This window comes from Equus asinus, chromosome 2, assembly GCF_041296235.1.
Source record: "Equus asinus isolate D_3611 breed Donkey chromosome 2, EquAss-T2T_v2, whole genome shotgun sequence".
Classification (NCBI taxonomy): Eukaryota; Metazoa; Chordata; class Mammalia; order Perissodactyla; family Equidae; genus Equus; species Equus asinus.
The window spans coordinates 168,547,615-168,573,699 of NC_091791.1; the positions used below are offsets into that span (position 1 = coordinate 168,547,615).

General features: G+C 55.5%; 1 protein-coding gene across 2 annotated transcripts; it reads right to left on the bottom strand.

Moving 5' to 3' along the window:
• Nucleotides 1–4,016: 4,016 nt before the first annotated feature.
• LOC123283050 (myosin-7) lies at nt 4,017–26,085 on the bottom strand. 2 transcript variants are annotated; one of them, XM_044765341.2, is made up of 40 exons: nt 25,967–26,085; nt 24,583–24,634; nt 23,947–24,155; nt 23,498–23,641; nt 23,059–23,215; nt 22,838–22,865; nt 22,102–22,210; nt 21,927–22,019; nt 21,760–21,823; nt 21,205–21,303; nt 20,866–20,969; nt 20,069–20,207; nt 19,847–19,965; nt 19,587–19,736; nt 19,138–19,308; nt 18,232–18,541; nt 17,895–17,962; nt 17,426–17,513; nt 16,662–16,779; nt 16,392–16,515; nt 15,973–16,109; nt 15,470–15,725; nt 14,609–14,851; nt 14,245–14,421; nt 13,294–13,439; nt 12,091–12,181; nt 10,955–11,344; nt 10,619–10,745; nt 10,335–10,453; nt 9,368–9,564; nt 8,696–8,879; nt 8,363–8,528; nt 8,098–8,222; nt 7,256–7,564; nt 6,800–7,003; nt 6,553–6,678; nt 6,157–6,432; nt 5,131–5,226; nt 4,753–4,887; nt 4,017–4,153 (listed from the first exon to the last, which is right to left on the bottom strand). In XM_044765341.2, the coding sequence occupies exons 3-40, from the start codon at nt 24,145–24,147 to the stop codon at nt 4,136–4,138; spliced, it is 5,808 nt and encodes a 1,935-aa protein (XP_044621276.1). In that variant the 5' UTR covers nt 24,148–24,155; nt 24,583–24,634; nt 25,967–26,085; the 3' UTR covers nt 4,017–4,135. The 2 variants fall into 2 exon arrangements, with proteins under 2 accessions (XP_044621276.1, XP_070360188.1); XM_070504087.1 differs by having other exon boundaries at nt 25,869–26,010.

The following is a 26,085-nucleotide window of genomic DNA, read 5'->3' on the forward strand; positions in this document are numbered from 1 at the left end:
AGCCCCTCTGGCTCCAGGGCCTTTTTTTAGTCCTTGGGCACATTCCTCCTCTCCAGAGTACTGATGGGCAGAGAGTGGGAAGACAGGGCCTTCTCAAACCACCTCCCCCACCCACCCAGGCCCTTACCTTGGTTATTTTTAACCTGAAGGGTGAGTTGAGCACACTGGGTGAGGGTCACCTTATCCCGCAGGCCAGAGGCTTGTCCTACCCCCTAACGGGCTCCCCTCCCTTCTTCTCGCCTTTCCTTTCCACTCTGGCTTGTCCTCACAAAGCCCCAGGCTGGGAGCATCTCCCCACTCTCTAGGGCCTGGAGTCCCACAGTGTGAGGAACTGAGAGCTGGAGCCAAGATGCCCAGGGAGGGGATCTTCTGCCCAGTGCCATGACTCAGTTTCCTTTTTTTAGGAGAAGAATTTCTGTACTGCCCTCTCTCTCCACAAATTCCGTGCCTGGCTTCCTTCTGGTCCCCATGTCTCCAGGCAGGTGTCCTCCTGCCTGTGCTGAGGCTGTGCTGCTTTGGGCACACATCTGGAACCCCTCTCCTGATGCTCCTGATACAGTGGCCACATCCAACCCCCTCCAATAGGGGAAGGTATTCCCCAGTGCCACAGCCAAGGATTTGCACTCTGACCCACAGTCCAGTACCTTCACATGTCCATTCTCAGCCACACACACGCAGATTTGCACGCACATTCAAGCTTGCGGATTTTCCTGCTTGCTCTTATGCACACTGATAAACACATTTGCACAGTCACATTTGCACACATAAACTTTTACCCTCCCACTGCCACCTTCTGCTCCTGGTGTGGGGCAGAGCGGGGGTGGGCAGAGGCAGGAGGCGTTAATCCGGGGACCTGAGGGAGGAGGGGTGGGGGTAGGGGGCTGTTCCCTCGTGCCTCTCTGGGCTGCCAGAGGGTACAGGTGCTGCTGAGGCTGGCGGGGCTGCCTGGCAGGCCAAGGGATTTACACCAGCTTGGCCCCAGGCTCTGCATTCCATGGGGTGGGGGTGGGCGTGGGGCTCTGCTGCCTGCTCCCCCTCCACAGGTAGAACTCTGGCGTCCCTTCCCCCGAGCCTCCTGGAGCTCGTACTCACATACCCTTCCTTGTGGGTGACCCCAAGTGCCCCAGGCCCTCCCTTAGCCTCCCATGATGCCACCTTTCAGAGGCTGTAGGTGTCCGGTCTTCAGCAGGCCGTGCTTGTTATGACTAAGTGGACATTGTGTTCATGAAACAAAGCCAGACTCCCCGACTCTGGCTTTCCCTCACACCCTCACACCCAGGAGCACTGTCCCAGCTTCCCCCTCCCACCCCATCTACTGTCACCTCTCAATATAGCTCTAGAGTGTGGAGGTGGGTAGGACAGACAGGGGTCAGCTTCTCCGGGTAGAAGAGCTTTCCACTAAATATATGGCTTCTCCCCCAAGGTCTCCAACTGCTTAGCACCCTCCACAGCCCCATTACTGGACTCAGGAACACACATCTCTCTCCAGGGGACTTGTACCCTGTATCCAGTATCCTTGGAGGGACCTGAGTGAACCCCACATCCCCATCTCCTGCAGGTGTCTAGGCCAAATCATTACTCCCAGGGGATGCAGGCCACCTGTCCCCAGCTCCAGGTCACTCGAGGCCCCAGTGTGTAAGCTAGGGGGTTAGCCCATGGCCAGTGCGTCACTGCCTGGTTCCCATTGCCCTGGAGACGTGATAAGGGGCTGAGAACACCAGGTCAGGCTGGGTCAGGTCCAGGTGACAAAGACCAGGCTTTGTCCTCAGGGAACCCTGTGTTCCAAGCTGGCCAGACTCAGTATAGATGGAGAGGGGGTGTGGGGTAGGCAGGCAGTAACCCATACCGCCTGTAGAAGGAGGAGGAGGGATGGGGTTAACTTGGTTCCAGGGCTCTGCCCCCTGTGTGGTCTGGTTTGCCCTCCTCTTCCTTTCTGAGGCCCCCTTTTCTCCCCTGGCTCTCACATCCATCCCTGCTCTCCATCCTCCCTCAGCTGCTCCCAGACAGCTCCTCATTCTGCTGGAAGTCCTGGAGAGCGAGGGCACGGGATGGAGACTCCTGCCGCAGGTGAGGGGACAACGAGGCAGGGGCAGCCTCCTTGGCACCGCGTCGCCTCTCTTTGCCTTGCTCCCTGTATCTCTGTCTGTCTGTGTCTAACCTTCCTTTCCCTCTGCCTGGTTCCCTGTCGCAAAGTCGGACCTGGCCTTCATGTTTCTGCCTGTCTCAGGGTCTGCCATGCCCACATTCCCACTAGCGTCTGCCTTCTCTAAGCCCGATCTCCGCCTGACTGCTCTCTGCCTCTATGTCTTGCTCCAGGGTCTTGTCCACCCCTCTCCAATCAGCTTCCCTGACTTTCCTTGCATCTGAAGGTGACCCAGGATTCTTTCCTTCGCCCAGTATCGCCCCCTCGGCTCTTCCGGCTTCTCTCTCCAAGGCTCACCCGTCTTTATCCTCTCCCATCCCCTCTGGTCACCCTCCTTCTCCTGGGGCTCAGCTGCCAGTCTTTTCTCGCACCCCCCTGTCTGCTGTGTTCTCTCAGTGTCTAGATCTTCTGCTCTGGGAGCTTAGATTCTCTAAGTGTCCCCTGCATCCCCCTTTTCAAGTGTGTCCCTCCCTTTTCTCTACTTATCTCCTCATTGCTTTCCAAGTCCTTGAGAGAAGAGGAGTGTCCTAGGTCGGGAGAGTGGAGGGGGTGTGAGGAGGGAGGTGGGACCGCCTCTGGACCTCTCCTCCTCACCTCCTGTACCTCTTCTCTTTGTGGGTTCCCTTGGTCACCGTCCTCCAGTTTCTCAAGCTCTCTCCCTCTCTCTCCACTGCCACCCTCCCTAGGTCTTTCCTTTTCCCTCCCTCATTTCCTTTGTCCCCCTCTCCTCTCCTCCTGTTCTCTAAGACTGGCATCCCCTCCTTCCTGGGATAGGCCCTCACTCTTGGCTGCTGCTCAGAGTGGGGGATGGAGCACGAGGTTGGTTGGGAGTGGCTGTGTGTGGTGGGGTGGTGGTGGGGAGATTCAGTCCAGGGCTGCACCAGGGTTCCAGGAGTCCCAGGGGGACAGTCCCATTGCCTCCCAAGCCCCTGCTCTCTATGGCCCACAGTCCCAGGCCTTCCCTAAGCAGCCCACCCATGTGTAGTATGACTCTAGGGGAGCTGGGTTTGTTCAGTTGGAGGGGGCGCTTACAATTTCCTCCACTTCCCAGCCCTGCAGAGCCCCTTCCCCAGAGTCCTGCTCGCACCTGTGACTCTCCCCAGTCCCGCATCTGCCTGCCTCCCCTCGAGATGGTCTGCCATAAATGGGCCAAAGAACCCCCATCTTCCAGCAAGCCCAGACGAGAAGGGTCTTGGCAACAGAAGTTACCGTGGGAAGAAACGAGGGAAAGAAAGGAGCACCCTGGACGGAGGGGCCGACCCGAGAGGAGACGAGGAGGAGAGGGAGGTGGGCTAGGGTGCAGTGCCCCGGGCTGTCGGGGGAGGAGGTGCGGGCCTCTCTGGGTGGTTGGAGATGGTGGTGGCCGTGTCTGGAAGGATAGTTGGCCACTGCAAGTCCTCAGCCTCTCAGAGACTTGCCTTGAACCAGGACTTGGGGGTCATTACTCCACCTACCCAGGTGGCTCACACCTCAGAGGGCACCCCTACAAATGTCCTCCCCACAGCCGAGCCCTGGGTGTTATCAGGTGGGGCTAGTGTTCATCAGAGCCAGGGTGCCAGTCGGGGCAGGCTCACATGATCTGGCGAGCCTTAAGTGTTTTCCTAAATTTCCTTCAACCCAGAGTGTCTCTGAGCCAGAGAGGGGCTGGGAGGAGAGGGCTGGGAGGGGGAGGGGAAGGGGAGCACACGGGCAGTGCTGCACCAGGGGTCTCAGAGCCTCACAGGCTCCCCAAGGAGGCCTCCTTGGTCTGGCCTGTGAAGCTGTCCCTCCTCCTCTGGAGCCCCACCTCCTCTCACCCCTGTGTCCCACCCGCATGTCCCTGACCCCATGTTCCTGTGGCTGGCAGGCAGTGAAGAAGAGTCTAGAGGCAGGATCTCACTTCAAGGAAAATTGCTTTATTCTGCTTCCTCCAAAGGGGCTGCTATTTGCGTTCCGGGACTGGAACTCCATTGGCACCCTCAGGACTGGGCAGGTCAAGAAGATGTGGCACAGCTACTCCTCATTCAAGCCCTTTTGAAAGGAAACAAAGTCCAAATTAGTGCCAGAGAGGTGGGTGTGGGGCAGAGCTGGGCACAGAAGACAAAGGGGGGCTGGGGAACCTGACGGGTGGAAGGATGCTGTGTGGCCTGATGGGCCCCCATGGGTGGCGGATGTGCCCTAGGGATCAGTGTAGAGGGAAAGTTCCGGAGGGTAGGGCTCTGGGGCCAGCCGGAGGGAGCTGCCTGGGTGAGGACAACGGGGTTCCCTGGGATGTCCATTTTAGGTTTGAGTTGTGAAGTTGTAAGCCAAAACTGGGGGGAAGAGAAGTGGAGACTAGCAGTTGGGGGAAATTGAGACACCCTGGGTCCTATCAGTTGGGGTCATCGAGGGGAGGGTTCCCAATCACCCGAGGGCTGGAATTCACAAAGTCATTGAGAGCTAGAGCTGGAGGAATCTTCAAAATCCCAGAGGACTGAATTCCCTCCCCTCTGGGGCTTTGCAGTCAGTTCTAGGGATGAATGAAGAGGCACCCGTGGTGTGAGGGGGCTCTGCCTGAGGACACTGATGTTGGGGGGCGGGGATGCTGCCATGGGGGCAACTTGCGAGACCTGGGGTGTGGGACGACCCACCTTGGTGCCGATGTCGCGGCTCTTGGCCCGCAGCTTGTTGACCTGGGACTCGGCGATGTCCGCCCGCTCCTCTGCCTCATCCAGTTCGTGCTGCACCTTGCGGAACTTGGACAGGTTGGTGTTGGCCTGTTCCTCCTGTGGGGCCAGGGAGCAGAGAAGGAGGTGAGACAGGGTCAGGAGAGGGGATTCCCAGCCTCCTAGTGGGCAGGACTCCCTGTCCCAAACCAGGGGCTCAGAGATCTCACCGCTCACCAACATTCATGCAGAGGGGAGCAGAGGAGGAGGTGAGAGGGCACCCAGGGTGCTCAGCCCCCCAGCCTGGGGCACCGGCTCCCCTGTGTCCCTTCTCCAGGTTCAGGCCCCGGCGTGGTCACTCACCGCCTCCTCGGCCTGGCGCTTGTATGCCTTGACCTTCAGCTGCAGCTTGTCCACCAGGTCCTGCAGCCGCAGCAGGTTCTTCCTGTCCTCCTCCGTCTGGGGGTTGGGGTGGTCAGGAATGAGGACAGGATGGCACCGTCAGAGGAGGCAGCATGTCCCCTCCCCCCACCTGTCGTCTTTACCCTGAATGTAATATCCTGACCCAAGTCTACTTTCTGACCCTCACCAAACACTTGGATTCTCGTAATTTCTTACCAAAAAAAAGATGAATATTTTTAATGCTTTGTACCAGGAAAGAGTCTAGGGAGCTTATGGGACTCCTGAAATTGTGCACAAAACCGCATGTGCACACTGTGCCGGGAAGCAGGGGGCACGCCGTTGGGAGTCCTGGGGCCCCATGGAGGATAAGCTCCCCTGTTCTAGAACCCAGGAAGCACTGGTGGTAACTGTGGATGGCAGGCGTGAGGGGATTTCCTTGGCTGCAGGGAAATAACACAGACTGGATGGAGGTTAAGGACAAGTGTGCATAGACAGAGGGTTACTTTCTGGACTGGAAGAGAAACAAAATCGAACTGAGAGTCTGATTCTAGAAAAACACTATGGAAAGCTCAAGCCTACACCTCCCTGGATAACTGAAAAGTTTGGAGATTTGTTTTAATGACTTTGGTATATTTTTGGTGTATTGAGGTGGTGATGGCACCAGGCCAAAGCTTGGCCACATATTTGCTTTCTGGTGATCTGTGCTGGTGAAGGGCTGTCGGAGCTCCGGGTGTGCCCCCAGGGGACAAGCTGAGGGTGAATGTTGAGGTGGAGCTCACAGGTGAGGAGACTCAGAGACTGACCAGGGGACACTCAAGGTAGAACAGGGTTAGGCAGAGTGGAAACCAGGCCACCAGGGGCTGTGCTCCCACCCCTAGCCCTGGAAGAGGCTGAGGGAAAACACAACATTCCTCTGAGGGGGTTGCCCCCCTGGCTTCAGGCCATGATGCAAAGGGCCCGGCCCCAGAGCAGCTGCTGCGCCCGCACCTGGTAGGTGAGCTCCTTGATGCGCCGCTCACTCTTCCTCATGCCCTTGATGGACTCTGCATTGCGCTTCTGCTCAACCTCCAGCTCATTCTCCAGCTCCCGCACCCGGGCCTCCAGCTTCTGCAGCTGCTTCTTGCCGCCCTTGAGGGCGATCTGCTCCGCCTCGTCCAGCCGGTGCTGCAGGTCCTTAATGGTCTGCTCCATGTTCTTCTTCATGCGCTCCAGGTGGGCGCTGGTGTCCTGCTCCTTCTTCAGCTCCTCCGCCATCATGGCGGCCTGTGGGCGGGAGAGAGCTGATGCACCGGCGGGCTAAGTCCTCACGCACTCACTGCTCGATCCAAGGACACCTGGGCCTGGAGGCGGCGGGGGGGCAGGGGGGTGGGTGAGGGGACTCACGTCCGTGATGGCCTTCTTGGCCTTCTCCTCGGCATTCCTGCACTCCTGCACTGCCTCCTCCACTTCAGTCTGAAGCTGGGACAGGTCTGCGTCCATCTTCTTCTTCTGGTTGATGAGGCTGGTGTTCTGAGGAGTGGGGTAGGCAGAGCATGAAAAGCGCTGAGCAGGCTTGAGTAGCTCCCAAACCTCACCTGCTGGGAACTGCCAGTGGGGCTTCCCTCCAGGAATGCCCAGGGGAGCCACTCACCTGGGAGTGCAGCAGCTGCACCCGCTCGCTGGTCTCGATCAGCTCCTGCTCAGCCAGCTTCCGAGACCGCTCTGTCTGCTCCACCACGGCCCGCAGCTCCTCCAGCTCAGCCTGCAGTAGGTTGTTGCGCCGCTCCACGATGGCGATGTTCTCCTTCAGGTCATCGTTGGCACGGACCGCGTCATCCAGCTGGATCTGGGTGTCCTGTGGATCAGGAGGATGGGAATGAGAGAGGGAACTGACCTTTGGGCCCATCAGAAGGCTGTTAACGCCAAACTGGATGCTAGTGGAGAGCCCATTGCAGTGGCTCAGGAGGGTCCAGTGGGTTGTCTCTGCAATGGCCCAGGGGCAGGAGGGATCTGGTGCAGTGAGGGGACACTACCACCTAACTGGGCCACGTGGAGGTCAGTCCCTTCTCTAGGTGAGGACTTCCTGCTTCCAAGAGTCTCCATGTACCTTCAGTAAGCTCTGGAGGCTCTTGACTTGCTTCTGGGCCTCTGCAGCCATGCGGTTGGCATGGCTGAGCTGGATCTCCATCTCGTTGAGGTCGCCCTCCATCTTCTTCTTCACCCGCAGCGCCTCGTTGCGGCTGCGCGTCTCTGCGTCCAGGGAGGTCTGCAGTGAGTCCACCACCCGCAGGTGGTTGCGCTTGGCCTGCTCCATCTCCTCGTCCTTCTCTGCCAGCTTCCGCTCGATCTCTGCCTTGATCTGGTTGAACTCCAGCTGTGCACGGAGGATCTTGCCCTCCTCGTGCTCCAGGGAGGCCTGGGAGAGGGGTGGGGAGAGAGGGTCTGAGGCAGGCAGTCAGGGCACAGGGCCAGGGCAGGGGTCTGTCCATGAATCGTGGATACAAAGCGAGTTCAAGAGTGGTGTAAGTGGTTCAGTCAAAGAAGCAGAAGGGAGAAGAAGAAAAGAGAATTTAAAAGAAAAAAAAAAACAGGCCCAAGAGAAGGTGATTCAGGCCCTCACAGATGAGAGCGAGCTATGAAGACAAAGAGGAAAACGAAGAGAAAGGTGTTGCCAAGGAAACAGAGGCAATCAGGCAGAGAATGTAATCCGAGGAGGGAGGCGGAGGAGGGAAAGGGGAGGGGAGTGGAAGCAGGAAGTCTTGTCTAAGACGGAAGCGGTAAATGTGTGGAGGGAATGGAGTGAGTCGTTCATTCATTCACTCCACAACCTTGTCAAGGGTCTGCTGTGCGCAGGCACTGTTCTAGGCCCTGAGAATGCCACAGTGAATAAAACAGGGGCCACAGCCTGGAGCTCGGCCTCCTCCGCCCCCAGGCCCTGCGCAGACACACCTCAGCCTCCTCCAGGGCCGACTGCAGCTCCAGCTTCTCAGCCTCCAGCTGCTTGCGGACCTTCTCCAGCTCGTGGATGGTCTTTCCACTGGAACCCAACTGCTCAGTGAGGTCGGAGATCTCCTCTGCGGGAGAGGCCAAGTGCCTCAGTTGGGGGCTGCCACTGTCCAAAGGGGGGGGGGGGCACGCCTCTTGGAGCCCCTAGGTGGCACCATATGTGGACACTACCCCTGGCCCCTCCCCGGCCTCTCGGGCCCCAGCGCACCCTGGAGGTTCTTGTTCTCCCGCTTGAAGGTCTCCAGGTGCTCCAGGGACTCCTCATAGGCATTCTTGAGCTTGAAGAGCTCAGTGCTGAGGGAGCGCGCCTCCTTCTGCGAGGACTCCAGCTCCGATTGCGACTCCTCGTACTTCTGCTTCCACTCGGCCAGGATCTACGGGGATGGACGGGGCTCACTTGCAGGCCCAGCCCCCGTCCCCACCTCCAGGGGCTGCCCAGGCCCCTCATCTGGGCTCAGCCGCCTCCCCCACAGAATGTCCTCCTTGAGGACACCAGCCCCCCTGCTCTGTCTCCTGGCTGCGGCCCCCGACCCCAGCCCACCTTGTCGAAGTTCCTCTGCTTCTTGTCCAGGGCCGCGGCGGCTGCGTTGGAGCGCTCCACATCCACCATCAGGTCCTCGATCTCATTCTGCAGCCGGTGCTTGGTCTTCTCAAGAGACGAGCACTTGGCATTGACGGCCTCCACGGCCTCCTCGGCGTCTTGCAGCCTCTGCGCCAGCTTCTTCCTGCCCGGGGAGATGGGGGTTGGGTGGGAGAGGGTGGGGAGGATGGAGGGTGCGGATTTGGACAAGGGGAAACCATGTGAGTCTTCTAGAAAACAATCCTTGAAAACTCAAGCATTGTTGGAGAAGCCTGAGGACAGGTAGGCAGAGGGTCTCCTGACAGACGTGAAGACCCACAGCACCCAAGAGGGCCTTCTTGTGGCGTCCCTTTGACCCTGGGCCTGCCTCTGGTCTGCAGACATGGAGGTCACACGGGCTTCTGCAACTCACCCACCGCCCTCTGCCACAGCGCCCTGCCCCGGGTGGGAGCACTCTGCCCTCAGACAAACCTTTTGTTCGTCTTATATTCGGATGAGAAACATAACGCGAGCAAAAAGCTTCCCTGAGAGGAGAAGGAGGGGGCAGGGCAGGGTCCTCCCGTGCTGTCAAAACCTCGCTGAACCTCCATTCCGGGGGGCCAGATCTACTGAAGCGGGCCGCCCAGGACTCACTTGGCCTCCTCGAGCTCCTCGGTCCTCTGGATGGCATCTGTCTCGTACTTGGTCCTCCACTGGGCCACCTCTGAGTTGGCCTTGGAGAGGACGCGCTGCAGCTCGGCCTTGGCCTCCGTCTCCTCCTCGTACTGCTCCCGCAGCAGGTCACAGTCGTGCCTGGCCGACTGCAGCGCGTGAGCCAGGGCATTCTTCGCCTGGGGGGAGGCGGGCCGTGGGAGGTGGGCTCAGCTTTCTCCATAAGACCACCCTAGCCCTTGCCCATCTCCTCAACCTATTTCAACATCCTCCCCATGGCCTCAGCCATCTCTACCTCCTCAGTGGACCTGGAAGAGTTTCCTGAGTACTAAGAGCTAAGAAGGCCCACGCGGCACCACATGACTTAGGAAACGCTTCATGCCCACCACCCCTGTGCCCCTCCCTGCAGCGGCCATATCACCCTCACCCGCCTTTACAGGGGAGGAGACAGAGGCTCAGAGAGGCTAGGTGATTTCCCTAAGATCATTAAGCTATAAGAGGTCCTGGCCTTTCTAAAGTCATATTCTTTCCCCTTTTTCATGAGCCCAGCAAAGTGCTAGGAATAAGTTCAGTTGAGTTTCTTTCTCCAGTTTTCAGATTGCTCTGCTAATCCCAGGACCCACTTGTGCATCTAGCATCCCGTGCCTGTGCCCAGCCAAGGCCATAACACATCTCCCTCGTTTATTTCCTCTCCTCCACGTCACTTCCCCTCGACCAAGGCACCCTTAGCCCATGCCCTCCCTCTCTGTCCAGGGAGGCAGCAGAAAGGCAGAAGGCCTCGCCTGGGGAATAGACTTAGGAGGTGTGTGGTGGGTTCTGGGATATTATTTCTTTTGGAATTCTGGGAGAATCAGACAGCAAGCCTCATTCTTGGGAAGAGAAGTGATGTGGATCAAGGCCAGCTGGTGTGCTCCTTGCCTGGGCCAAATGGCGTGAGTCTAGGTCTCACCTTAACCTCCTCCTCCAGCTGCCTCTTGAGGTCCTCCAGCTGCTGCGTGTAGGTGAGTTTGCCTCGGGTCAGCTGGGAGATCAGTGCCTCCTTCTCATCCAGCTGCCGAGACAGCTCACCTGGAGAGGCACCAAGGCCCACTCAACTCTTCAAGGTCAGTCACTCGCCTCTCCCTCCAGCCACTCCCCTAACCCTCAGGCCCCATTCTCTGGAGAGGGGTGACTGTGTGTCTACCCAGAGCTGGGGTGGCTCAGGAAGTCAGGGGAAACTGAGGTGGGGCTTACCATTCTCAGTCTGCAGCTTGGCCCGCTGGCTGGTGAGGTCGTTGACAGAACGCTGGGTCTCCTCGGCCTTGCTCCGGTGCTCATTCATCTGGTCTTCCAGGGTCCGGCACATCTTCTCCAGGTTGGCCTGAGAGAGGAAGGAGAGTCATATGATGGCTATAGGGGACACTGAAAGGGGTGCCATTGAAAGAGACAGGAAGAGGGAAGGCATGGAAAGCAGGAGAGGATTGAAGAACCGGGTAGAAAGGAAGCAGGAAAGTGGACCATCAGAGAAGACAGAAAGAAAGTGGAGGTGGGTGGAGGGACATGGAAGAGAGGAGAGGCTGACAGGCTCACCTTGGCCTTGATGATCTGCTCCATGTTGGAGGTGACGTCGTCCAGCTCCAGCTTGAACTCACTCTTCTCTTTCTCCAGCTTCTGCTTCACGCGCTGCAGGTTGTCGATCTGCTCGCCCAGCTCAGCCACGCTGTCGGCGTGCTTCTTGCGCAGGGCCGCCGCCGTGGCCTCGTGCTGCAGCGTGGCCTCCTCCAGGTCCCGCTTCATCTTCTGGAACTCGGCCTCGCGCTTCTTGTTCATCTCGATCTGCACGGATGTGGCCCCGCCAGCCTCTTCCAGCCGCTCGCTGATCTCCTCCAGCTCCCGGGACAGGTCTGAGCGCAGCTTCTCCACCTTGGCCCTGGCAGTGCGCTCGGCCTCCAGCTCCTCCTCCAGCTCCTCAATGCGTGCCTGGGAGCGGACACAAAGACCTATCACCTGGGACCCTCCCTCAGAGCCCCCTCCCAGGGCTCTGGAGTCTCCTGGCCTGTGTGGAACAGCAAGTCAGTTTAGTTCTCCCGGTGGAACTAAGTACTGAGAAATAGAAATAAAAAGATTTAGGGGAGGTGGTTTGGACAGCCAAGGTAGCCTTCCTTTAGGCCAGAACGTCATACTTTTTCTTTATTGGAGGAAAGTGGTTGAGGCTTGCTCTTGAAAAGGGACAGAAAAACCTAGGTTCTATGGATATTTTAAGCAGTAGAGCAGCAAAAATTATAAAAGTTAGAATGAGAGAGCCCTGTTTGTCTGACCAGACAGCTAAAGACCTAACAGTGTCTGCTCTAAAGGTAAGAACTTAAGTCATAGACCATTAGGGATAAAGGGACCATAAAAGCCACTAGGTAGCAGGGGAGGACATGGAGACTCAGAGATCTGGAGCGGGCTCCCCATAGTCACTGGCTAAACCCAAGCTGAGAGAGGAAGCCGGGATTTCTGCCCTCCAGACCTGTGAGGTTTTCAAGGTCTCTTCCTAGGTCATCATTGGATCGCCCACCCCTCCTGGAGGGGCTCCGTAAGGTTACTGTGATGGCGAAGCATCTCCCCCATAGACACATAGCAAGTGCCTGTAATGCTGGGGAGAGGACAGCATGGAGGAGGGGATTGGGAAGTTGAGAACCAGCCTGGACTCCAGTGCCAACCCTGGGCATCTCAGACCTTACCTGAAGCTCTTTGAGCTTCTTCTGCAGCTGGCTGCCCAGAGCCTGCTCATCCTCAATCCTTGCATTGAGGGCGTTCAGCTCAAAGTCCTTCCTGTGGGGGAAGGAGGGAGGGTGAGGCAAGAGAGGCCCATTAGGCTCCAGGGGGCCCACCAGCGATTGGAAATGGTAATAAAACAAACGAAGAGCAGGATTTCATCATAAAAGCAGCTTCCAGGGGTGACGTAGGGTCCCTAAAGGTATATCACCTGCTGGAGAACTGAAATCCAACAGGAAATGTACTGGGGAAAGCACTGTAGGTGGAGCACCAGGCCCTGGGCTCGGAGGGGCTCCCTCTTTGGTCCGTAAACTGTGGGGGCTGGACTAAATGGTTCCAAAAGCCCCTTTAACTCCGATGATCTTTAATTCTGTCACTGTTACTTTGGGCAATTTGGTGAAACTTTCTGAGCCCTCGTTTTTTCTTTGATAAAGTGGGGCTAAAAATACCATCTTTTGAAGGTGGTCTAAGGCTCAGGGGGTCCTATACTTGTTCATCCCTTCAACAATACCGTGTCTGGGGAAGTGTGGAGACTCCTGGGCAGATGCAGGCCCGACGAGGATGGAGACCATGATGCTTCACAGAGCCTTGCAGAGTCCCTGAGCCCAATGAGCTCCTCGGATCATTCAAATATGTCCTGCAGGCTCGCTGTTTACCAAGTCTGGAAAGTGGATCTATACATTTTGGAAGGACTTGCAATAAGAATCGCAACCTTGAGTTCATCGGAACAAAGAAATGGCCCAGCCCCCTGCACTGCTCAGGCTGCGGCTGGCCCAGTTCTCTGTGGCCCTCTGGGCTCTCTGGGAAGGACCCTGAAGGGACTTTCCTGAGAGGCTTTTGTGCGGATGCTTCCTCTGTGTTGAGCAACTAGTCTCCAAAGAGCCTTGTGTACTGAGGGGGCGAGCTGTTATTGTCCATCCCTTTTGAGCGCCCAACAGGAAGAAAGGGCTTGAGGGATCCAAGTTAGACTCTCTCTAGGGAGAACTGCCAGGCCCTGATGTGTGTGTCTGGGGAGGAAGGCCCTCCTCTTGTAGGCCTTTGCCCACTTATCGAGGCTGCATGAGGCTGTTGGCTGTGAGAGGGGATGTCTTGTGTCAGCTTGTTCTGCCCACAGAACAGGCTGCTGGGCCAGGGAGGGGGGAAGGCGAGAGGGAGGGGGAACACACTACTTTTTCAGCCTCTCATCCAGCTGCTGCTTGTCGTTCTCCAGGTCCATGATGCTCTCCTGGGTCAGCTTCAGGTCGCCCTCCAGCTTCCGCTTAGCTCGCTCCAGGTCCATGCGCACTTTCTTCTCCTGCTCCAGGGATCCCTCCAGCTGGAGGAAAGAAGGACCAGCGTGCCCCATGAAGCCAAGTATCTTGTTTTGGTAATCTGGGAGCTCAGTTGCTTGAGGGTTGAGGAATCCTAAGAGATGTCCAGGACTTTGGAAAGCTTCCCCAAAGTGGGCCACACATTACCAGTGAGCTGTGAGACTGCCCAGCACGGAGCAAAGCTCAGTAACTATCTGATAAATGAGGGAACAAATGACTGTAGGATGAAACCCCAAATCTACATGAATTCACTCAGCATCCTCTAAACACCCACTGGGGTCCAGGCTCTGTGCTAGGTGCTGCAGACACAAAATTGAATAAATCCAAGTTCCCACCTAAAGGCAGCTTACAGTCTTATGGCTGAGACAGTTATTTCCATAATGACAACACAGAGAGATACATGATTCAGCAGAGATATGCACAAAGGACTATCTGTGAGAACAACGATCACTGACAATCAGATCATGCCTAAACTCTTAGAAGTCCAGAGATCCTCCTTGAGGAGCCTCACAAAATCCCCAGAGAGATGTATCATGTTCTTATGAGATAACCCTCTAAATTCTGTGTTTGAAGGTAGAGATATACAGGCTTGAACCTAAATCGAAGTAAGGAAGCCCATCTCTGTTGTTGACCTTATCAGTGAGATGAGATACACAACTCAGAATTGACCATCCTTCCACTGTTTTATTCCCCAGCTCCCTTCTAGAAAGGCATCAGAAGTAGCACTCCCCAACTCCATCTCCCAAACACACAGACACACACAAGCACAGATGGACATAGTGTAGTTAGGCCCTGTGATAATCTACTTACATCGTCCACGTGCTGCTCCAGCTTGACCTTGGCCTTGGTCAGGGTGTTGACCTTGTCCTCTTCGGCCTGGAGGTCATCCAGGGCCTGCTGGTGGGCCTCTTGCAGAGCTTTCTTCTCCTTGGTCAGCTTGGCGATGATCTCATCCAGCCCAGCCATCTCCTCTGTCAGGTTCTTCACCTGCCGACCAAGAACCCCGTCCCCTTTAGGGTCAAAGGTCACCAGTCTGGCGATATCTTGGGAGACCTCTAACATTAAGGACCATGCTGCTATCAGGATCTCCTGAGTGGCCTGGCCTGGGTTAAGGTCAGTGTGGTCTTGGAATCTTGAAAAGACCTGGGCTAGAGCCAGAAAGAGCTGCTCTCACCTTGTTCTCTGTTGCATGCTTCTCCTTCTCCACCTTGGCCAGTGTCAGCTCCAGGTCATCAATGTCCCTTTTGAGTTCAGAGCACTCATCTTCCAGCTTGCGCTTCTTGGCAGTGAGCTCGGCATTCATCTCCTCCTCATCCTCCAGCCTCTCAGTCATCTCCTTCACCTTGGCCTCCAGCTGGATCTTGTTCTTGATCAGCTGGTCGCAGCGCTCCTCCGCATCTGCCAGGTTGTCTTGTTCCTAAAGGCAAGGCCATTCAGTGGGTGAGGTACTTGCCCTGGCAGGTGGAGGGAGGGGGAGGCTCAGGGCTCAGGATAGGAGGGGATCTCCAGGATATCCTCAGCTAGAAGAATCTCAGAAGGATGAGGATAGGAAGAGTTCTAGGGAAACATGATGGGAGCACTGGGGGACAGGAGGAGAGAGGAAGGGAAAAAGGAGTCTCTTTATCTGGCCCTCTTCTTCTGGTCTCCCCCATTGAAGGAGGAGAACTGCATCTGTTGATGCAAGCATGTTACATATTTCCAACCGAGTAGGATGGGCAGCTTTATTCCCTGTCTGTCTAGAGATGAGGACATTGAGACTCAAAGATAATGCATGGTTTGCCCAAGGTCACAAATTATTAAGCTGTGGATCCAGATTGAACCCAGATGGAAAGCCCGTGTTTTTAAAAGTTGTTTTCTTTTCCCCCTTCCCTTTCCTTCTCTTGAGGGATTTCTTTGGAGGTCTTTGGAAGTGGTGATTCCAGAATCCTCCGCCTGTGAGGGGCAAGATGGTGAGCCCCTGGGTTGGAGGCGCAGGGTGTGTGGGAGACGCAGGCAGAGCAGGGTGGCAGAGCCAGCAGAGACCCAGGAGCCTCACCGCCTGCACTTGGAGCTGTAGGTCGTTCTTCTCCTGCAGCAGGGACACCATCTTCTCCTCCAGCTCCTTGCGGCGAGCCTCAGACTTCTCCAGCGCCTCTTTGAGGCGCGCAAACTCTTCCTTCATGGTGGCCATCTCCTTCTCTGTCTCTGCGCTCTTCAGCAGAGGCTTGATCTTGAAGTAGAGCTTCATCCAGGGCCAGTTCTTGACCCCCATGAAGGCCCGAATGTTCCACTGGATTATCAGCAGGGAGTCTCTGCAGAGGCCCAGCAGGAGGGGTGGTGAGAGAGCCCTCCTCCCTCTTCCTGTCCCGAGGCCCTGACTCCTAGGTTACGGCCCCTTCCTTCATCCACCTCGCACTCCCACCACCTACCAAGCCCACCCTGTGTCCGTATGAGCTCCTCTTGCCGGTCTTGCTATTGAAGACCAGATGAGCTCTTTCTCCTGCCCCTGACCCAGCCTGGGCCTCAGATGGCTGGGAAGCTCCTTTTGAGATCTCTCACCTGCGTTCTAACAGCTTCTTGAATTCCATTCTGGCGAGCACACCCCGGGACTGGGCCTGGATGCGGGTGATGATTCGGCTCAGCCTCTCATCTCGCATCTCCTCCAGCAGCCCCAGCAGCCCTGCCTTGAAGAACACCTGCGAAGAAGGTGTGTGTGGGCATGACCAGGACGGGGCAGGAGGGGAAAGAGGAAGGGGGTTACCTTAAGGAAGACAACAACCTAGGAAAGAACTATGGGGAGAAGGTCAATGGCAGCTGGGCCTGGGATGGGGGAGTGGTGAGCATGGTCCATGGGGAGGGGTAGCATGTGGTTCAGAGATGTTCCTGAGATGATTGGTAAAAGGAAAGGAGCCATGAGCTGAGGAGTCAAAGGACAAGAGAGGTCTCCCTGTAATCAGCTTGTCTCCTCCTTTCCTCACCTTGGTGTGGCCGAACCTATACTGGTTGTGGTCAATGTCCAGAGAGCTCAGCAGCTTCTCTGCTCCTTTCCTGCTGTCAATGAACTGGCCCTCGGGGATGGCCGCTGGGTTCAGGATGCGATACCTAGGGAGGGAGGTGCCTGGACTCACCCATGTACTGCATTGATCTGCTCTGCCCACAGAATTTGGGGCCACCTGCAGACTCCCCTCTCCACAAAGGCCACCCAGGCTCCCCCTGTTCCCTGAGCCCCAGGGCACCCTGGTACGCACCTCTGCCGGAAGTCCCCGTAGAGGATGCGGTTAGGGAAGCCCTTCCTGCAGATGCGGATGCCTTCCAGCACGCCGTTGCAGCGCAGCTGGTGCATGACCAGGGGGTTGTCTATCACCCCTATGGCAGGAGGGGAGGGGAGAGGAGTGTGTAGAGAGAGCACTGGACTAAGAGCCAAAATTTCTGGGTTCTGCTCTTGGCTCTGCTACTTATTAGCTGGAAATCTTAGCAAGTCTGTTAATATTGATCCTTTATTCTTTTCACTTTTTTCTAGCCATACTTTTAAGAGTAACCAGAAGGTTGTCACATTCTTAATTTTATATGGTTTATGCCTATTATCATAGGCAGTAGCCAGGGCAGATATATCCCATTTTCTAGAGAACAAACTAAGCCCAGAGAGGTTAAGGGACTTGACCAAAGTCACTCAGCTGATCAGAACAGAGCCAGCCCTTGAACCCAGGCCCCTGAGCCTCCATCTCCTTATCAGTCCAAAAGGGATAAACAATGCTTATATGTCTCATTGGGGATTGAAGGGCACTCGTGAGGTAACGTCCATCAAAGTGCTTAAGCATTACCCTGAGTTACACATTCCAAGTGTTAGGTAGCACGTAGGGGGAGGGAGGTATAATCTCTGAGACCTCATGGAGGATGGGGGGAGAAGAATGTGGCTTGGAGAGCACCATGGTGGGAGATGAGGAGAATTTAGAAGGCCTTGTCCCTGGCAGTGCACTTCCAGCAGTGGGCTGGGCCCAAGTCTGGGGCTCACCTGGAGACTTTGTCTCATTGGGGATGATGCAACGCACGAAGTGGGGATGTGTGGAGCGCAAGTTGGTCATCAGCTTGTTCAGATTTTCCTGTGGCCCAAAAAAACAAAAAGGAAAAGTAAAGAAAGTCAAAGAAAGAGAAGTAACAAAGACAGAGCAGAGGAATGAAAGGGAAGAGGGATGAGGAGAATGCAAGGAGCTAAAGAGAGTGAAGGAATGCTGGGGGAGGATAGAGGAGACTGGGCTAGAAGGCGGGAGGGAAAGAGGAGAGGTAAGATGGGAAATTGAGTAAGAAAGGACGTCAGCAGTGAAGCAGAGGAGAATGGAGAGGACGAGAAGCTCAAGAGTGAAGAGGATCAGGAGTGGACTGAGGAGCCAGGCATGCGGGAAGGCAAGGACGAGCAAGGCAGGGAAGAGCCGGGCTGGGCTGGCTTCGGGAGCTGCATGGGGCTGGGGCTGGGTCACACTCACCCTGTGCAGAGCTGACACGGTCTGAAAGGATGAGCCTTTCTTGGCCTTGCCTTTGCCCTTCTCAATAGCTGAGGGGAGGAGAGTCAAGAAAAGGAGCGTGAGTGAGGATGGGGGGGCGCCAGGGCAGGGTGAAGAATCACAGCCTCACTGGCATTAGGCCTCCAGGTGAGGGTTTCACTGTGGGTGCCTTGGCTTCTCCACCCAATTCTATCTCACTGAGAGTATAAAGCTTGGGGCACAGCCTGACATGGAAGTGGTGGGGTATAGCCATTGACCTGCCTCAGAACCATGGCAGAAACCCTGCTCCTCAGTCCCCTGGGTCCCAGTCTCGACTTACGTGCATCAGCCCCAAGATAGTTGGCAAACAGGTTGCTGAGCATCTTAAGGGAGGACTTCTTGTATAAATCCACCACGGTCTCATTGAGTGGATCTTTGTTCTTCTGCAGCCAGCCTAGGATGTTGTAGTCCACAGTGCCGGCGTAGTGGATCAGGGAGAAGTGGGCTTCTGGCTTCCCCTTGATATTGCGTGGCTTCTGGAAGTTGCTGGACTTTCCCAGGTGGTTGTCAAACAGCTTGGCCTTGAACGTCATGTCGGTGGCCTTGGGGAACATGCACTCCTCTTCCAGGATGGACATGATGCCCATGGGCTGAGGGTGAAGGGGAGAGCATCAGTGAGCATGCTTCATGCAGATGGAGATGGATCCTGCTCTAGGGTCAATATTTGCTTAAGGAGATACCCCTTTGGGCATTAACATGTCAGGCTCAGCTCCGAGTACAGTTATCTACAGAGTGGCACCTGTTTAAGCCTTCCCAAGGTGAAAGACTTTGTTTGATTTCAGAGGGACCCTTGTGAACATCTGGGGATGTGGATGCCATAGGTGCCTTACACACCACTCCATCCCCCAGATATTGGGGTTGAAAATAGGTGCACTCTTACGATCTCCTACCCCACCTTCAACTTCCTGCTCCTTGGATGGGTAAACCAGGGCCACTAAACACATTGGTGTGGGAGGTCATCCTGGAGGTGCCCATCCTCCATGTGTCCGCTCTCAAGCCCCTGAGATGGCTCTCCCAGATGCTACTCTGTCTTGGGTGGCCAGAACAAGACAGGGCTCTGGAAACTAGGCCTCTGGATTCTTCTGATATAGATCATGTTCCCCAGAAGGGTGAGGGGCTTCCATTTTGTCTGCAAGATTCCTGTGGGGTGTGAGTGAGGAGTTCAGGTGGTGGGGCCGGGCAGCACCTTCTCAATGAGGTCGATGCAGGCCTGCAGGTCCATGCCGAAGTCGATGAACTCCCACTCGATGCCCTCCTTCTTGTACTCTTCCTGCTCCAGCACGAACATGTGGTGGTTGAAGAACTGCTGCAGCTTCTCGTTGGTGAAGTTGATGCAGAGCTGCTCAAAGCTGTTGAACTGCAGGGAGAGGGAGGGAGGGCAGGAGCGGTCAGGTAGGCAGGTGGCTGAGTGGCCAATGGGGTCAGCCCCAGCCCAGCAAGGGGTGTGGCTGGTCCCCTCCCATGTCAGGGCAGGGAGGCAGAGCCCCCCTGAAGACAGGTTAATGACTGCCTCCATCACTGCTGAACCCCCCTGCCTTTCCCACACCCAGCCTATAGCTGGCTCTACAAACAGTTGTTGCATGTGTGAACGAGTGAGTTACTGTTCTCACCACCCCCGGGGTTCCCCTGACTCACGTCAAAGATCTCAAAGCCAGCGATGTCCAGGACTCCTATGAAGTACTGGCGCGGCTGCTTGGTCTCCAGGGTGGCGTTGATCCGCGCCACCATCCAGTTGAACATCCTCTCATACACTGCCTTGGCCAGGGCCCCTTTAGCATATGCCACCTGGCAGGCAGGGAAGAGACCCAGATGAGCAGAATTGTTGGGAAGAGTGAATTCAAAAGCTCCCACTGCACCATGCCAGCCCCCCACCTTATCTTCTGAAGATGACCCACCTGCTGGACATTCTGCCCCTTGGTGACGTACTCATTGCCTACTTTCACCCGAGGGTGGCACAGCCCCTTAAGCAGGTCGGCTGAGTTCAGCCCCATGAGGTAGGCGGACTTGTCAGCCTCTAGAAGGAAAGGGAAGGTAGCGAAGTGGGTAAAGGGATGACTCCTCTGCAGACATGGCCCCCAGTGACTCCACAGTCGCCCCCCAGCCTCCAAGAGCCCTACCTTCGGTGCCATCTGGCTCAGCCTGCTCCTCTCGCGGCTTCTGCTTGAACTTCATGTTTCCGAAGTGCATGATGGCGCCCGTCAGCTTGTACATGGAGTTCTTCTCCTCTGAAGTGAAGCCCAGCACATCAAAGGCGTTCTGTTGGCAGCCCCGTGTTGGTAGACCCCAGAAAAGGAAGTATGGCAGGTAAATGAGATCCCTCTACAGTTGGAGAGAGAGCTTGTCTCCTGACTCCCTATGGGTTCTGAGACTCCCATACCTGGTGGGGAACTCTAAAACAAAACTTGGAGGTACTGGAGCAGGATGGGGTGTAGACAGCCTCAGCCAGGCATCAGTGGTCACAGCTGTCCTTTGGAGCTGCTCTGGGTTACCCGTTCATGTTTCCTCCTGTTGCCCCCCTTCTAGGCCTTACGCTTGCTTCTCTGCCTGGACTTTCCATACCTGGGTGTATCTGTTCTTCACATAACAGCCTGCCCCAGCCCCATGGCATCTGCATGACCCTCCCCTTCCTCTTTCTCTTGGTGATGCCTTGTTTCTTGTCTTATCTGCTTCTCTGTCCCTGGCTTTCAGCCTTCTCTGGTGAGAATGAACAGCAAATACTGGCTAGCCCCGTCTCATCACACCCATGCCCCAGCACACCCAGGTCATAGGGCACATTCTGGCCCTTGGACAGGGCCATACCACTTTGAACAACAGGCAGCCAGTGTCTTAGCTGTACTCCTGGGCCAGTGAACCGGCCTCATTTGCCCCTCACCACCAATCCCCTCACCTCTCAGCTGTGTCCTCACACACTTACATCAGTGGCCATGAGCTCCTCAGCGTCATCAATTGAGGCCACAGTGGTCTCTCCTTGGGAGATGAATGCATAATCATAGGGGTTGTTGGTGATCAGCAGCATGTCTGTGGGGAGAAGATATGGTTAGGATGTGGGCACAAACCCCTGGCTCTCATTGGGGCTGCCTCCCACAGCACATGGCCTGTGGGAGAGCACATGACAGAACTTAATGGGGTCCTACATCCCCCAGAACTGAATCCAGCAGTGCCATAAACCCAGGGCATGCCAAGAAGCAGCTGCAAGCAGAGGGAACCAGGTTGCCATGGAGATGGTTGGTCTCGATTGGTAGCTCTGACTCACCCAGCAGCTCAGGTTTTTTGTTAGACAGGATTTGGTAGAAAATGTGATAATCTCTCTCTGCCTTCAGCTGGAAAATAACTCTGGATTTTTCCAGAAGGTCTGTGAACAGTAGGGGAGAAGAAAGAGAGAAAGAAAAGGTTAGAATTTAGGTACAAGGAAACAGAGGAAAATGAATGATAAATGTAGCAGCAAAAGGCAGAGAGTGAGGGAGAGACAAAGAGAGAGACTCAGACACAGACACACGGAAATCACACTCAGAGATGGAGATGGAGACAGAGACCAAGGAAGAGAGAAATAGTCTCAGAGAAAATTCCCAGAGAAGGACACAGACATGAAGAGACAGAGGAGAAAGGCCAGAAGGAGTTTCAGAGAGAGACGAATATATAGCCCTAGGGACATAGAAAGACAGAGACAGAAAGAGAGGGAGAGAGACTGAGGGGCAGAGACCTAGAGAGAGATAGAGACAGAGAGGGAGGAGAGAGCGAGAGGTTGAGCTTGAGATAGTTAGAATAAGGGAGAGCTCAGGCTGAGCCCCAGCAGATTCACGGCACTCACAGGTCTCTATGTCTGCAGATGCCAACTTTCCAGTCGCCCCAAAATGGATTCGAATGAATTTCCCCTGGAGAGATGGAGAAGAGTGGTGATGAGTTGAGGGAAGGCTCATATTTGATACCATCCCTTGACCAGCCCAGATCTCAAATCCAAGGTCAGGGACCACTCACGAAGCGGGAGGAGTTGTCATTCCTGACGGTCTTGGCATTGCCAAAGGCCTCCAGGGCAGGGTTGGCCTCGATGATCTGGTCCTCCAGGGTGCCCTGTAGAGATCAAGTAGGATGGTAGGTGGGAGGCCTCCCCCTCCATTTTTCAGTGCAGGCCCTTGGAGGACAACAGGCCTACCTTGCCTGAGGTCTGATCCTTTTTGCTGCGGTCCCCAATGGCGGCGATAACAGCAAAATACTGGATGACTCTCTTGGTGTTGACCGTCTTCCCTGCCCCGGATTCTCCGCTGTTGGAACAGTCAGGGGCTCATTAGGCAGTGAACAAACACTGCTTGAGACCAACAAGCCTCAAGTCAGGAGAGAATGCCTGGCCCTACTCAATAGCGGAAACCCTGACGCAGGAATCTGCCGGGTAATACTCATCCCAAACACACAGCTGGTCTCTGACTTGTGTAGGGTCAGAGTAGCAACCAGGAAGGATGCCACAAGGAGGGGCTGGGTTTGGGCAGGTGGAACCTGGTCTTAGCTGGACCAGGTCAATCAGAGGATATGGGCCAGGGCTGTTTTGGCAAAGAACGGGTGGGGCTGGCAGAATGGGGAAGGTTTCTGAAAGGAAAGACAAAATAAAATTAAGAGGTGAGGAAGACATGGTGATCCTGGGCTTATGGATAAATGAGTGTCGAGTTGGAGGAGAGTGGGTGAAGGAGATAGGAGAGAAAAAATAAGAGAGGGATGGGAAGCAGAAAGGAAGGGGGAGAGCAGACAGAAGGGAAGGGGAAAGGGCAAAGAAGAAGTCGGTGCTGGCATGAAGGTGGAGGGAAAGAGAGCTGTGGGTCTAGGCACAGGGGCCAGGGCCCTGATGGGGGCTGCGTCAGGGAGACTCTAGAAGGGAACAGGGTGGGAGCCACACTCACGTGATCAGGATGGACTGGTTTTCTCTGTCTGTAGGGAGAAAATGGTTAGGGAAAGTCAGGAGCTGCACAGGATGCTCTCCTCTGGCTTCCCCCCACCCCATCTCCTGCCTCTGTCCAGGCATCTCCCAGCTTTCCAAACCCCTTGGGAGGAAGGAGAGAGCTATTGTGTGTGTTCCCTCCAAGGGGGCCCTCAGGAAAAACCTTCGCTTGGGGCCTGTCACCTGTCAGCATGTACTGGTAGGCGTTGTCAGAGATGGAGAAGATGTGGGGCGGCGCCTCGCTCCTCTTCTTGCCCCGGTAGGCGGCCACCACCTCTGCAGTGTACACCGGCAGCCACTTGTAGGGGTTGATGGTGACACAGAAGAGGCCGGAGTAGGTCTAGGGTAGAAAAAAAGGAGTGAGTTGCCAGGGATGAAAGTGGAGGGATGGCAGTTTTCAGAGTTAGAAAAAGATCCCAAGAGAGGAAGGAGAGAAAGGAAAATCTCTGACTGCACTAAATCTGAGTAATCCCAGCTCTGGGGTATTAGAACTAAACCGAGGAGATAGGATAGAGTGCAATACTGCCTGGGCGCAAAGAACAAACTCTTGGCTCCAGGAGGTAGACATGTATACACCAGGAAGCTACCAGAGTCAGAGGGATAGCGTAGGTTTCGCACTCACGTAGATCATCCAGGCCGCGTAGCGATCCTTGAGGTTGTAGAGCACAGCGGGCTCGTGCAGGAAGGTCAGCATGGCCATGTCCTCGATCTTGTCGAACTTGGGTGGGTTCTGCTGCAACACCTGATCCTCCTTCACGGTCACGGTCTGCAACAGCCCACACAGGCCCTCCTGTCAGCCCGAGCTTTCCCTCCTCCCTCAGCAGGGATAGGAGTTAGGAGAGTTATAGGACAACCATGTTCAGGAGAGAAGGAACCAGGTCTCACAGAGAAGATGGACTGAATGTCGGGAATGAGCAGGGCTATTTGGAGAGTTTGGATCCCTACCCAAAGGAAGGGGAAATTGGACGGTCCTCAGGTCTGAGTGGGGTGGATCCTGGTGTGACCCCTCTCTGTCTACACTAGGTGTGGGGTGCGTCGCGGGTGGCCTCTCAAGCCAGCCCTGCCACCTACCTTGCCATGCTCAGTCTCGGCAGTGATTTTGCCACCCTCTCGAGATATAATCTTAGCCTTGACGAACTCCTCTTTGTCATCAGGCACGAAGACGTCCTTCTTGAGGTCGAAAGGCCTGGTCTGGTCTTCCAGCCGCTCCTTCTCTGTCTTGCGCAGGTATGGGGCGGCGGACCCAAACACAGCCAACTCCGCGTCCCCCATGGCTGCACCTGCAGTGGATGGGAGAAGGGGCTGGCTGCCCTCCCTTCCACTCCCCTCCTCTCCCTGGGCTCTCCCCTTCAGTGGGAGCCTCAGCGCCTGGCACCATGCTCAGGAGTCAGGAGGGGTCACTGGCGAGTCCCTCTTTCCTTGAGCTTATCCCTTAACCCAAGAATGGCCTAGAAAACCTGTCAGGGCAGACGGGGAGGCTAACTTTTGTTCCACTTGGGGCTCTCCTGGAGGAGGGAGGAGCATTCTGGGCTTCTTGTGGGAGCAGGAAACTGACTATACCCATCTCTGACCCTCATCCTCCCCGGCCCCTCACTAGTCACAGGTAGGGAACTCTTGGTCACCAAGACATTCTCCCCAAGGCAAGATAGAAACTAGAGTTCCATATCTTCCCAGAATCCCTCACACCCCATCTTCAGCTTTCCTTACCTTGGCTTCTCAAATGTGTCTACAAGAAAAGAAGCTCAAGCCTGCAGGTGACCTGGAGAGAGGGAAGGCTGTGTCAGGGCCACCTCTCTGCTGCTCCCTGGCTCTCCCCCTCAGCAGCCACCCCTCCCCCAGGCCTGAAAATGGGTGGGAAGTGGTGGTCAGCTTCTCTGGCCCTGTCACCTCTCTCAAACACTATTTCCTTTTCCCCCTGAGCACTAGTTCTAACAGTTTCCTGATATCAACCCAACTCTGAGTCCTAATCCTCCTCATTCCTGTCTACCCTCTCCCTACCCTTATCTACACCCATGTAGTGTGACTTGTCTTCTTTGAGCCACCTAAGGAACAACTGATGGTCACATTTGTTCGGGGCTTTACAGCCTACAAAGCAGTTTTATGTGAAATCTCTTACTCAATCCTCACCCCATTCTACAGATGAGGAAATCAAGGTTAATGGGCTTGCTTGTCTAAGAACACATAACTATATGTGGTGGAGCCAGGACTTGAACCCAAGTCTCATGACTCTAAAGCCAGTTCTCTTCCATCCTGTTCCCAGTTGGTTGGCCATCTTGGTGGACATTCTCAGAGAGCAGACCCTGTAGGCATCCTCTCAGAGACACATCCATCACGCAGCTGAATGCTCTCCATGTGTTCTCTGATGAACACCCACACCCACTGCTTGTGCACACAGTTCACGCAGACACGCTTCCTTCCTATACCTCGGCACACACACCTCCCCCAGTGTGCCATTATGCCTCGGCAACAGACTTGCACGTTAAATATGTGTATAGCCTAAATAGGCACACATCGCTGTACATTGTCGAATATACAAAGATCTGGAATTGTGAGCTCCTTTTGCAAGGTGTACATACACTGTGGCAGTTGCGACTCCTAGATGTGTACCCGAGCACCTCCATGGCATGGACACGGGTAGTTACACATTGCAGACCTCACAGAACCAGCTTTAAGCCTACATACTCCCTAAGTAATCTTCTCTGCCATCCTCTTCCTCCTTTCCCCAAATAGGCCTGCTTGTCCTCAGGCATGATCATAAACATGTCTTCCATTTGATATTTCTGTGTCTTGGGCAGTGAGGTACATACCCTCCCTCACCATGCATTCAGACCGTGTGTGCTTGTACACAACACACACACACACACACACCTCTAATGCATTCTGTCCCACACACTCAGATGCAGATACTGCCCCCCCCATAACACACGAGCCCCCTACTCCCACGGCACATACACGCATGTTTAGACCTGCACATGTGTGCTCAATGACCAGACCTGGTAGTCCACATGAAGGCTGCTATTCCTAGAGGAGGCCCTTCCTAAACCTGGGGTCCCCTTATCCCAGAGGAAGGCCTCCAGCTCCACACTCCTACCTGAGAGCGGCAAAGACAGACAGAGCACAGGAGAGAGCTGCGGCGCCAGACCTGGTCAGGGGCTGTATATATGGGGCAGCAGGGCGCCCCCACCCCCACCTGCGCCCAGTCCCCAGCCG

What these genes read in the sequence shown, in the direction of transcription:
- LOC123283050 (XM_044765341.2), bottom strand. Translation starts at nt 24,147, where the DNA reads ATGGGGGACGCGGAGTTGGCTGTGTTTGGGTCCGCCGCCCCATACCTG. An exon ending in CTGGCTTTGAGATCTTTGAC is followed by an intron (nt 19,309 to 19,586) that starts GTGAGTCAGGGG and finishes CTCTCCCTGCAG; the next exon opens with TTCAACAGCTTTGAGCAGCT. An exon ending in CGGCCCTGGAGGAGGCTGAG is followed by an intron (nt 7,565 to 8,097) that starts GTGTGTCTGCGC and finishes CCCCTCTCCCAG; the next exon opens with GCCTCCCTGGAGCACGAGGA.